This window comes from Sceloporus undulatus, chromosome 6, assembly GCF_019175285.1.
Source record: "Sceloporus undulatus isolate JIND9_A2432 ecotype Alabama chromosome 6, SceUnd_v1.1, whole genome shotgun sequence".
NCBI lineage: Eukaryota > Metazoa > Chordata > Lepidosauria > Squamata > Phrynosomatidae > Sceloporus > Sceloporus undulatus.
In genome coordinates, this window is record NC_056527.1 from 6,344,125 (window position 1) to 6,357,813 (window position 13,689).

The 13,689-nt window shown below is 42.2% G+C and overlaps 1 protein-coding gene across 1 annotated transcript in view; it reads right to left on the reverse strand.

The window, feature by feature from the left end:
- The window catches only part of GHRHR (growth hormone releasing hormone receptor), a 28,892-nt gene extending 17,234 nt beyond the window's left edge, over positions 1 to 11,658 (reverse strand). Inside the window, exons 1-2 of the mRNA XM_042472196.1 lie at positions 11,303 to 11,658; positions 1,878 to 1,980 (exon numbers count right to left, since the gene is read on the reverse strand). Coding sequence (XP_042328130.1) covers positions 1,878 to 1,980; positions 11,303 to 11,383 — 184 coding nt within the window. The 5' untranslated portion in view covers positions 11,384 to 11,658. The remainder of the gene's footprint in view (positions 1 to 1,877; positions 1,981 to 11,302) is intronic.
- Positions 11,659 to 13,689: the final 2,031 nt, after the last annotated feature.

Here is a 13,689-nt window from a genome sequence, read left to right on the forward strand (position 1 = left end):
CGCCCTAACCCTAGTGCGCGCTGTGCGTGCACAAAATGGCGGCGGCCGTTCTGCATGGCCGCCACCATCAATACATCATGACCGTGCCACCTCCAAATGAGTTGTGACGTATTGGGGTCACGGCAGGGCGCCTAGGGCGCCCTTTCCGCAACCCCAGAAGGAGCTCCATTTCGGAGCTCCTTCCTGGTTTGGTCTGCTGGGCACAGCCTTCACACGGCTGCACCCAGCGGACCAAAGGAGAAAGGGGCCAAACGGCCCCTTTCTCCTTCTCCCCGCCGCTGCAGGGTGTCCTTGGGGCTTGAAGCCCCGAGGACACCCCTTTCCAGGCTGCGGGGAAGGGGCCTTTTGCCGCTTCCCCGCAGCCCGGAAAGTGGCGGATCGGGGCCTCAGCGGCTGCCACTCTGGCCACTGAGGCCCCGATCCGGCAGGGAAAGGTGCTCCTACAGGCCGCCCCTAAGGGGCGGTCTGTAACGCGCCATTGATTCAGTAGGTCTAGTTGGGATCAAACATTGAACAGAATAGAGACTGCAGCCAGGCAATCCGAAGAAGATTAAGAATGGGGAGGTCAGCTATGAAAGAACTAGAAAAGATCCTAAAATGCAAAGACATACAACTCAGCACAAAAGTCAGAATCATACAAGCCATTGTATTCCCTGTTACCATGAATGGATGTGAAAACTGGACAGTCAAGAAAGAAGATAGGAGGAAAATCAATTCAATTGAGATGTGGTGCTGGAGAAGAGTGTTGAGGATGCCATGAACAGCCAAAAACACAAACAAATGGGATCAAGCCAGAAATATCCCTAGAAGCCAAGATGACAAGACTTAGCCTGTCCTACTTTGGACACATTGTGAGAAGGCATGAATCGTCACAAAGGACAATAATGTACTTATCTGCTCTTTTCACTGTCCAGCTCTCATCTTCATACATGGTACAGTGCACCCGCACACACTGAAAGACATGCCGGAAGAGCTTCTTGCACGCCCCAGAAGAACTAATGAGGTGCGCGCCCATGGCATGCGCGCATTTTTTTTAATTTTATTTTATTTATTTTTTTTTGCTATGGGTGCAAGCCCCATTACTTCCTATGGGGCTCCATCATATGCTGATTTCCCCTTACATGGAGGGATCCAGAACAGATCCCCACATAAGGGGAGGGTCCACTGTACTTTAACTCTTGTTTTTAACTCTTGTTTTTAAAACTATCCCCTGGTGAAAGGTGAGAGCTTCATCCTTCCTTGGAGCACCTGACCCTTTTCATTCTCTCATCTATCCAGCCTTTAGGGTGAGAAGAAACAGTTATGCATGTTGGAATTGTATATGTTCTTTGGCATTTTTTCCCCTTTGCTTCGTCCTTTACATCCTCTGTTATATGCTTCTATGTTTTACCCTCAACGTATCCACAGGTCATAACAAAATACATAATTTTGGCCCCAAAACCTGTCCTTAACTTATACGTAAGTTTAGACATAAAGTTATACATAACGTTTAAGTTCCACATAGGTTATACAATGCAGCATATGCTGAAAGCCATGCTGGGAGAGGCCTTGGCGCGCCCCAGAAGGAATAATGGGGTGCACACACATGGCACACATGCTTCACTGTGCCATGAGCACAAGCCCCATTATTTTTAATGGAGCCCCACCATTCCCAGATTCCCCTTACTTGGGGAGTCCAGAACAATCCCCCGTGTAATATGGAGGGCCCACTGTACATATGTTATACTTATACAAAAGGTTATATATAAGGTTGACTTATGTTAGAGGATAGATAGATAGATAGATAGATAGATAGATAGATAGATAGATAGATAGATAGATAGATAGATAGATAGATAGATGTCAATACTTTCCAAATTCCTCTATTGCCAAGATACCTGCTGTTTCATTCTTCTGCTGATGGATCTCCCTTAGGCAATCACTCTCATTTTTCTTCCACTCAGTTATGGAATCACATTCTGAGTGAGATTGTCCAGAAATCTAGAAATGGAAGGAAATTAATAATTTGATTCAGCTGTTGCAACTTTGCCTTTAACACCCTCCCCTTCAAGAAAATTCTGAACAGACACAATGAAAATCACAGCAATATTCCACTCTATTCATATCACAAATGACATTGAAAGGACAAGAAAATGACACAGGATTTCCTCCATCTCTTCACCTCAGCTCATTAATTACCAATCCTTTGCCCTTTGTCTTATAATCTTATAACATAAAATGATGTTTCTTTAGTATGCTGTGTCTTGCCCCACTTTTTGGCATTGAATGTACTAACAGGAACCTCATTTTGATTACAGGTACTTATGTAACCAAAACATTATCTTACATGTGCAAGGGAGAGAGATATTAGCAGGACTGAGAAAACCCCAGCAATTGTAATGATAAGAAAACAAACAACCAAACAAGAAAAGAAAAAGAAAAGCAAAACTTTAGGAAGAAGAAATCTCCAAAGTTATCCATTGAGGTCTGAGGTGCTCAGTGGTGATGGAATACTGTTGGATGGTTGAGCATGAAGCAAAACTGTTCTTGTGAGCCTTCAAGTCATTGCTGATTTATGGTGAATTTATCATGCGTTTCTTGGTAAGATTTGTTCAGAAGAGGTTTGAGATTGCCTTCCTCTGAGGCTGAGAGCATGTCACTTGCCCAAGGTTACCCAGTGGGTTTCTAACCCCAGTCTCCAGAGTCATACTCCAACACTCATACTACTATGCCACATTGGGTCTCATGAAGCAGGACACCGGGGGTGGGGGTGGGAGAGAACATGCACAATGGATTGTCTTGGAAGAAGACACAGTATGACCTGATTCCAAACCATCACTCGGAAACTACTTTTTTGGACGTTTTTGGAGTACAGCTTCCCAGAATCCCCCAGCTGGGGCATTGGAGATTCTGAACTGGCCCATTCCCACTTACAGTATACTCCAAATCCCGATCTGGCCCTGCCCCGCATCGATAATTGAATTCAAAAGGTCCTGCATTCCCATTATAAAGCAGGTCTTTTCCTGAGTGGCAGTGAAATCACTTTATTTTGCCATGGTTGTACAGTGGGGCCTCCGCATACGCGGCCTTTTTATAAGCGGCTTTGAGCGTACGCGCTCAAGCCGTGGGTGTGCGCGGGGCAGAAGGGGCGGCGCGTCCCATTCAGTTGAATGGGCATGCCTGTTGCGCCACGCGCACCTCCGCGCCGCCATGCACGAGCCCCATTGTTTACAATGGGGCTCGAGCATAGGCGGAAATCGCCATACGCAGCGGGATCCGGAACGGATCCCCCACGTATGGTGAGGTTCCACTGTAGTCCCCATTTGTGCCATTCATGTGTCAATCGAATCATGGCAGACTCCTCCCCAGCACCACCAGAGCAAGCGGTGGCACAGCAGCAGCGCAGCTAGCCAGCTCCAGGGAAAGCGTCTGGCAAAGTGATGGGAGTGCAGCTGTAGCATGGCCATCCAGCTCCAGGACAAGCGGGGAGCTTGGCTTGGACTGCATCAGCACAGCAGAAATAATCCTGAGGGAGCAAGGCAAGGCCAGGAGACCCAGGGAGGAGGAGGAAAAGGAGGGCGAGAGACCATTTATTTTTAAAAAAATAGAATTAATCAAAAAAATCAGCAAAACAAGTAGTTGCTTTACCAATATATTGATTTTTCAGTCAATTCTATTGTTTAAAAAAGAAAAGGAAAGAAGTGTGAAGTGAGAGGAGTAGAGAAAAGAAAAAGGAAGGTACAGGAGAGGATAGAGATAAGAAGGCTGAAGAATGGGGGGTTCGAGTGTGGTAATAGATATGTGTTTTGGATAGATTTGATTGCATTAGTTGACTGATTCTTGATTTTTTTATGCTTGGAAATGTTGGATTGATTGTTAGAATTAATAAATTTAATTTTAAAAAAAAGAAGAAAGAAACCGAAAAGGCAGCACTGGGGGTGTCTCTGGAGAGGATGGCACACACCCCTCTGCCATTTGTCCCTCATCTCAGAAGGAATTGATTCTGATCTGGCGTTCCCACTTATTGGGCACGCTTCAGAATCGATTCTTCAGGAAAAACACTTTCAAACTAGTGTCAGGAAACCCCAGGGTTTTTTGCCCCACTCCATGATCATGGTGTCTCCCCTGCCAGGTAAGCAGTTTCAAATGGGAAGGAGGGTCATATGCCCCGAACCACGCTTCGAAGCAAACTGTAATGGGAATAAGCCCTTAGAGTTCATATAGTAGGTTTTCCCAAGCTGTGCTCCATCTGTTTGTGTTGTTTTGTTTTGTCATGCTTACATTTTCTGATGAATGTCCATCATCTTCTTCATGTCCACAAAAAATGAAAAATTTAAAGAGGCTTTAGCCATTCTGCACATGGGTCCCATAAAATATTAATCTAATCATAAGGGAGATACTTTCCTGCTAAGTTTAAGACAATAACAAGGAAAGGTCACCAAACAGTCAAAGCAACTGGAGGTCCATCAACACTGTAGAAATAATGCAGTTTGTCATCACTTTAACTGCCATGTCACTATCCTACAGATCGCTGGGATTTGTAGTTTGGCGAGGCAGCAGTGCTCTTTGGCAGAAAAGGCTAAAGACCCTGTAACACTACAAATCCCATGATTTCATCTATCTATAGCACTTAATATGGTGTCAAACTGCATTATTTCTACAGTGTAGATGCACCCTGTGTAACAGCTTTTCCATATTAGTTCCCCGTATTTAATTTTTCTCCTAAAGTTGGCCTCTTGTGCTCAGACTAACATTATATAGGATTTGGTAAATCCAGGTTTTGTGTTTGCTTTTTCGAATGATGCTTAACTGAAATGGAATGAATTTTTGAGCACATTAAGAGGAAACACATAAACCACATACAAAAATACAACACGAATTCTCCTTTTTTTTATTCTATTCTTTTTGTCCTCCTTTCTATTCATGGCAGGATGCCATGACCAACCAAAGTGTTTTCTTTAAGGGGAAATAAAAAAATCACAATGTATTCAGGATGATCAAAACATGTTGAAATTGACCTACTTAACAGGTGGTCAGGTTTATTCCACTTAGATCATTTCCCACACTGCGAGGATAAATATTCAGTAAGGTTTTGGCATCTCTGTATTATTTCTGTTGGAGTCATACAGAGTGCAGAAAGCATTGCTTCTGCAAATGTGCTTCCCCCATTCATATTCATGTCTTTCTTGCACACTGTCTCATTACTAGAAGTCCATAGACAAGGATCTGGCTTGTCATTTCAAGTCAGTGCATCACACTGTATATAAAACTACAGCTGCTAGGCCATCTCATTCTTTCTTTTCTTTGGCTGTATCCGCACTGCAGAAATAATGCAGTTTGACACTGCTTTAACTGCTATGGCTCAGTGCTATGGAATCCTGGGATTTGTAGTTTAGTGAGATATTTAGCCTTCCCTGTCAGATTGCTCTATTGCTACAACAAACTAGAAATCCTGGAATTCCATAACCTTGAGCCATGGAAGTTCAAGTGGCGTCACACTGCATTAATTCTGCAGTGCAGATGCAGCCCTTGAGTCAGCACTTTCTGACCCCATAGAAATTCCAACTTATTTCATGTGATAAAAATGCACCGTGTCCACAAAAAATGTCTGAGTGGAAAATAAATGGTTTGCCACAACACCTAAACTCCCATAACCACAAAACACATGCTAATATGAGGCAGAGTACCTGACAGTAGTTCTGAATAGCTGACAGATCTTCCTTTCTGAGAAAAAAATGCAACTAATAAAATATCAGTGCCCTAAAGCTATTATCATAGTTATTTCCAAGTCCAAAGAAACCTTGTTACAAACCCTCTCTGAATTAGAAAACGATCCTTCATGTTTGTGTGTGTATTAATGCTATATTTCTATAGTTATAGGTAGATCCAGCCTAAATTGCATTGTTAAGTAATTTTCTACCCCAAAGTGAATCCCGCTTTGGGAAATGTCCCCAACTTAAGGGCCATTCTTTGTGCCAGACACTCTGGAGGGAATAAAGTTGCAGTTTTATGGGATGGAATTCTTCTGATCCCAAATAGATTGAGAAGTGGAATGAGTTTCTGTAACTCTGCATCAAGACTGACAAAGGTACCTGTCTATTTTTACCATTCAGCTGCAGCTGCTTTCCAAACGTGGCTCTTAGTTTTGCCAGTGGAGAGCAGGGAAGGGGATGTGGAGACATTGGTGATGGTTGATGCTTCTTTGTACCCCTCTCCCTGCGCTCCACCAAGGAGGCAGAAGTCATGTTGGCATCATGGTCCAGTTCTGGACACAACAATTGAAGAAGGATGTGGATAAGGTGGAGCGTGTCCACAGGAGGGTGCCCAAAAGGGTGAAAAGTCCAGAAACCATGCTTTACGAGGAATGGCATCTGAGAGACCTTAGTCTACGAAAGTTCAAGCTGCCAATTTCTTTCTTTCAGTTAGTCTCAAAGGTGCTACACAATCTCTCTACAACTGATTCTACAGACTAACGTGGCTATATCTTTGAATTCTACAGTTTAGAGAGCTGGGTGTGTTTAGCCTGGGGAAGAGAAGGTTAAGAGATGGCATGATAACGATGTTTCAATATTTGAAGGGATGTCACATCAAAGATGCAATAAGCTTGTTTTGTGTTGCTCCAAAGATTAGGACATGGAGCAATGGTTTCAGACTACAGGAAAAGAGATTCCACTTAAACATTAGGAAGAACTTCCTGACAGTAAGAGCTGTTTGACAGTGGAACACACTCCCTTGGAGAGTGATGGACTCTTCTTCTTTGGAGGTTTTTGAGCAGAGGCTGGATGGTCATCTATCAGGGGTGCTTTGATTCTGTATTTCTGCACGGCATGATGGGTTTGAACTAGAAGGTCTTTTCCAACTCTACAGTTCTATGATACTATACTATCTTGGGAGAGCAGTTGCAGCTGAAAGTTCAATTTTGAAGGGGACAGGAAGACAGGTCCTTTGTATACCTTGAGGGAGTGTTGCCATACCTCCTCTTGCTTCTCAATCTATTCAAGATTAAATACAACAGCACCATTTCACACCCTTCCTGGCAAACCTACAGGAGAAGGAGAGCATGACACTTTGGGTTCCAAGCAAATTTCCTACACTGTGATGCACCTTCTGTTAGTTTCCTTATCCACTGCAGAAGGATCAGTGGGGAGAGGTATGGCAATAATGCTCACATACCTTAAAGTCATTGCTTTGCAGACATTCTGCCAATTTGAAGCAGGTGAAAAAAATGGTCTCCCACCAAAATTTGTCTGGTATGGAAATACGGTTCAGCTTGTTAACTAAACTGGGCTTCTTATGGTGTACCATGATGTTTTAGGCTGCCAGACTAGGTAAGTATCTCTTTTCAGAGAATATCCTGTTTTAGTACTACACCACCACCAAAGTTTTATCCCATATTTTCCTGCCTTAATTTGGTGTAATGGGCATTTATCTCTGACTAAAATGGGCTGTTCATCCTTAGTAAGATCTACCACTATTGTGCATCATACTTAAAGCTATTCAACAAACATAGTCCATGTTCCCAAAGGGCAGTCCATTTAATCCTGACTCCACACATTGCTCATTTCCCTGTTGTTGAACTTCAACCACTTAAGACTAAATCTATTTAGTCTCAGTGTTGCTAGGAAGCAGCGGTACCCTGAGACTGGATGCCATTAGGTTTCCAAGGCTTCGTGTTGTCCATAGTACAACCCTGCTAGAAGTAAAAGACCAATGTGTGCCTTCATCTCACTGATGTCGGGCAACTTTCAATCATTAGCTTTGTGCAGGTTCCTCTCATCCAATGTCATACATACCCAATGTGCCTCTCTGCTTCTTGTCCACACAGTGACCCTGTCCACACAGACCAAATAAAATATCACACACACACACATTCCCACAGCCACCAGTCAGGATAATGCAGGGTCCAGTCCCTGGTTCTGTTGCAAACTGTCTGGATGAAATTCAGCCAGTTCAGCACCAAACCCAAGGTATATCCACCTTAAAATGTTTTAAAATAATTCACTCTTTGCTCTAGATCTCCCCAGATCCAGAGCCCTCTGTTGCAACATTGGGTGGCTGTATACAATTGTGTCCCTCTATGCCACCCAACACCTTGGCTGCAAGTTACTCACTTTGAGGTCAGAATGAGGTGCCCAGCCATATGATTGATGCCAGGTACTCATTCTGACCTCAGAGAGAGCAACGCATGGCAGTGAGTGGCACAGTGGGATGTGCATGCAAGTAGCCCCCCTGCATTGCAGTGGAGTGCCCAAGGTAATGGGGGGGGCATTGGGGCTTTCCAGCACATGTTGAGGGAGCCCCCCATGCTGTTTTAATACAAACCTGCTACTCCTGGACATGCCAATAAATGGAAAATTGATGTGGGGGGATTTTTTTCCCCTGGAGCCAGTGCAAATGGAAAGAAAATACTAGGAGAACGATCATAAAGCATTGAGAAACTCAGATGAGAAGAATGCTAGACTGACAAGAATCTTCAGACTTGGGACTTATTTTGTGGAAAATTCTCATATGGCTCTTTTGAGCAGAAAACAGCATTTTCTGCGCAGGAAATTGCCTTTTTTGTGTACAGAAAATAATATTTCCATGCAGGAATATGATTTGTTGAAGAAAAGGCTGTTTCCTGCACACAACATTCTATAATTGGGGATTTTTGTTTTCCGTGAAAAAAAAATGTGCATGAGTGATTTGTGTAGAAAACAATATTTTCTGTGCGGGGGAACAAGTTTCTGTGCAGCAGAAAATTCTGTCTGGTTTTTTTTTGTGAAAACATCAACCATTTGTGAATTTTGCACAGACAAACTCTAAATTGTGAAGGCTTTTAAAACTGTGAAGGTTTCAAAGACTTTCTCACAGTGGGAAAAAAATGTTAAAATTACTCATTGCTTCCTTCAAAAGGAAGTTGTGGGAAAATTATAGCCCTGGTATAGTGATTTGATGCTTGAGTAGGTCTTTGGAAGGTCAGGGTTCGAGTCTTCACTCAGTCATGGAAACCCAATGTGTGATTTTGCGAAGAAATAGCACTGTCTCAATGGTGAACCTCTTCTGAATAAATCTTGCCTAGAAAACCCTATGATATGATTGCCATATGTCAGAATTGAAATGAAGGCACATAACAGCAATGATTAGGCAATGGAGGAAATTCAGGGGGCTAACAGGCTACAAATATTAACAATCATTTAATAATTAATTAATATGCTGCCTTTCTCCAACCAGAGGGCCCAAGGTGGTTTACAACAAATTAAAAACAAAGCACAACTAAAATTATACTAGTATAAATGGTTTTTTAAAAATAAATAAATAAACAATCCCAGTAGAAAACAAAGTTTAAACAGTTTAAAACACAGTTTAAAACGAGAAAAGAAATGAGACATTTTGTAATTTCTTATTTCTGCAATAAGAAAGAAAAAATAAACATATATCTCTACTAGCTTCCAAATGGCAAGATTGTTAATTGTACAATATTGAAAGAGAAATGATACGCCGGACTTAGACGTGTGGCTACAAAAATGATTAGAAACATCAGAGATGGACACACTGACAGCCTATTTAAGACAAAAGGACAGCGAAAAAAGAGAAAGAGATTGGTATCCAATACTGCAGTTCTGTAAATCAAGATGGTTATAAGGAAGAGGCTCATCAGTAGATTGAATGCAATGGAAATACCTTTTTTTTACTTCTATTAGGTTATGAAATATGATGTAATTGAATAATTAAGCTTTAATGTATTCAATGATGGATACAAATTCCAGATGAATTATAAAATAAGGTAACAAGTTTATTGATGCAAACAGTCAATGAGAAAACAATCATCTTAACGGCGGGGAAAGAGAGGATGGAAGTAAATGGGTAGAATATGTCTGAAGGGGATTGTGTTCTACAAGAATGTAATCCATATGTTGATAACTTGGTGAAAGAAGACTTTATGTTTATAAAAATGGGGGGGGGGGGAAAAAAATTTTAAAAAGCAAAAAAAGGGAGCAAGACCACCGGCCGGTTCGTAGGTCCAAATATTTTGGGGGGGGGGGAGGGGGGGAAGAAAATGTAATCTAAAACCACAAACAGTCTAGTTTTAATCAATCCTGGGGGCAAATACATACAGATAGTACAGTTTGAAGTGAGCCAGTGTGGTGTAGTAGCTTGAACATTGGATTCCAACTCTGGCAAACCGGGGTTCTTCCATGTAAACCCACTGGGTGACCTTGGACAAGTCACACTCTCTCAGCCTCAGAGGATGGCAATGGCAAACCCCTCTGAAGAAACTTGCCAAGAAAACCCCATGATTGGTTCACTTTAGGGTTGCCATAAGTTGGAAACAACTTGAAGGTACACAGCAACAACGTCAACAGTAGAGTTTGGACAAAATGCCGTACCAGTTCAACACATTTAAAACAGAAACTTGCACTCTGACAAGCTGCATCCTTTACTTGCAATATTCACTTCTTGGAGTTCTTTTCTTTAAAAAACCAATCCAATGCCAAGCTTTGGCCGCCCATTTTTACAGTGAAACTGGAACTCTGCAGGAAGCTAAGTTTAGGAAACAAAAAGTCTATGAATGGGACTTTGCAAGCTCACATGTTTGAGAATTTCTTCCTTCCAAATTCATTTCATCTCAGCCAAAACAATGATAATAATAAACTGTTAAAGCAGAATGGGAAACAGAAGTGAATTTTGCAGAAGAAATTACCAGTTCCCCTCCAGCACCACTTATCTTCTTAACTTTCATTCCTATTTCAGAATAAGCTTTTGAAATACAGAGTCTCCTTCTCCCGAATCAGATTGTTGGTCCCTCTGGATTAGTATTGTCTTCACTGACTGGCAGCATCTCTACAAGCTTTCAAGAAGGACTCTTTCCCAGCCCGACCTGGACATGCCAGGGATTTAATCTTTCTGCTTTCAGAGTGTATGTTATATACACTGAGCTTTCTGTTATAGCCAATATTGTATAAGGAAGACTCAAGGAAGTTAGCCATCAGATCACACCGTTACTGCACCATCTCACTACAATGCTTTCAAATCCCTATCTGGTCATCCAGTCTTAAGTAGCCAAAAGGGATGTTTTCCCTTTTGTTTCTCTTACACCGAGTAGTTCTCAAAAATGAAATTGGGTCTCTCTGCAATGCAAGTCTCATACATATTAAAACTGTTCACAATTAAGTACTACAATCTGACAGTGAAAAGAAATCTCGCAGCATCCCTCTGGGTTCCTATCTGAGCATTTTCAGACAAACTGATAAACTGAAAGAAAAGCTTGGTGTTATACCACATAAACTTCTGCAGATCTATGAAAGCAATCCAGACAAATCTTTTTGGACTGTTTACTCACCAGAGATGGCAAAGCCAACAAGAAGAAGACTTTGTACTCCCACAGGTTCCTGGAGTTCATGTTGCAGAAGTAGAAAAGCATCCTACTCGGGGGGGAAATTGCTCTCTGCTTTTCTCACTGCTGTTGATCTAAATCATTTGCCTTTGGGCTCACCAATAGCCAATAGTATGGAGGGGGGATTGGTATATCAGAATGGAAGAGACTCAGTCTTATTAACAAGTCTCTAGGCAGCTATTGGCTTGCCTTCTACCTGTGTGCCTGTGCTGGTTGTTCCGAGAAATCTGTTGGTCGCTGCTAAAGAGAGCTGGTTACTGCCTCCAAAATGTGAGGTGAATAATGTGAACATGAGGGATGAGCAGACCTGGTTGAGCCAATTGCATTCATTTCAGCCTAGGCAACCTGTATGAGGCATGCGCAGAAAAGATGCTAAACGGGACAGCACTTTGTTCTAGCTACCTATGAGCCAGCGTGATGCAATTAGCAGAGTGTTGGCCTCGACCTTTGCATATCTAGCATTCAATCCTGACCCATCTTTGGATATTTTTAAAGTGGAAAAGATAAAAGAAACACTCTCAAAGAAATCTGGACTCAGGTCATACATTGTGCTTGCATAGTGTATAACTACACTTCCAAAAAGGTTGTGCTACACAAACTGCTAAATATCAACATTATGCAAGCAATGTTGCCAATGTGCCTGGTTATTGTCCTGTTGTGCCTGCCATGTCCCATGGGGAGGGAACAGAGGCAATTTTTTCTTTAAATCCAAGAGTAAAATGTTGTGAGTGGAAGGACTGACAAATAATGATGCACCATGCAAACAAACACAATTCCATGGCTGGAATCCTGTTGGCAAGTCTCACCCACAGTAGACCTATTGAATCAACTGTTGAATAGTGAGCCAACATATCAGTAAATCCTATTAATTTAATGTCTCTCCTCTATTTGGGACTAGCAATAGGACTTAAGGCCATGTGAAATCATTTCACTTATGAAACAAGGTGTATCCAAACATGGAATCCATTGCAGAACAGCCAAAACAGTACAAGTCCATGTGTAAGAGAACTTGCACAAGTTTATGGCACAAACAGGGTTTCAGCTGTGCTCTTACTAGCCATTCCCCACTTACAGTCATTATCAACTAAGCATTAGTTAAGTCCTCGAACTATCCCCCTCCAGTTGGAAACACACAGCAACATCAATCCCTATTCGTATTTGTGTTCTCTTGGAAGTGAGAATGAATGTTTTGCTGATTTTTGAAGTTTTCATGATTTCTGTGAAGCTTACTTCCTAAACATGCAATTCAGCACAGCTTAGGTAGTTTCTTATTTTCTTGTGCCATGGAAAAGTCTCTGTTTCAAGGGTTGCCAGAGAGCAGTTCTCTTTCTAAAGATGTTCAGGCCAAGTCTGAATGAAAGAGAAAGAAAAACAAGGAGGAAAATCGGGCACCCTGAATCCACCCATCATTCACAGTTAGCATCATCTAGACCCTTCTTCCATGGAAATTTGTTTTGGAGTGTGCACCCCATGGAACTATCAACAAGATTTATGCCTCTACCTGGGAATGTAGAGAACCATCACTTCTACCTTTGCCAAAAATGTGACTTGTAAATTTTGGCAGATTTCTTCAAAATCAAAACAAGAACAAACCTGGTTCAAGCCCAGTTCAACAAGTAATGCTATTCCTTACATGCAGAACCTGATGTTGAACTTGGCTTGTGTACCAAACAAATGAGGAAGCTCTTTAGAAAAAAAGAAGTGACAACATAATTAAGCAGCAGTGTAGTTGGCCAGACTTTTAAAGTTAAGCACAGGAAGGCCTGCCGCTAGGTCAGTGATTCCCAACCTCTGGCCTTCCAAGTGTTTTGGATTTTGGCTCCCAGAATCCAAGACCGTTGGCCAAGATGGCTGATGCTTCTGAGAGATGAAGTCAAAAACACCTGGAGCACAGAGTTGGGGAATCATTAGCCTAGATGAATTTGTCAGTTTGAGTTTCTTCAACATGTGAAAATTGGACCACAATTACCCATTGTATTAGATTACAAGGTTCCTTTTCTGATCTTCCTATATACACCTACCCAAGGATTAATGTATGCTGGAGAGGTCTTCTTCTCACCAGTGGTGTGAATACATTGGATGAGATCCTATCTCTGGGCATAGCTCCACATGTGCAGATGTGTGCCTTCCCACCACCTGGCAGATTCGGGGGGGAGCTGCTCATAGGTGGGGAAGGGAGCAAGAGAGAGGTCACTCAGACCATGGAGAACCTGTTGATTTCAGCTTGGTGGGGAAGGAAGAAATGTTTGTGAGCTCTAGAACATCTACCTTTTTCCTTCCCTTGAGAGCCTAGAACAGCTAGATTTTCATGGTTTGAATTACCTCCCTGTTCT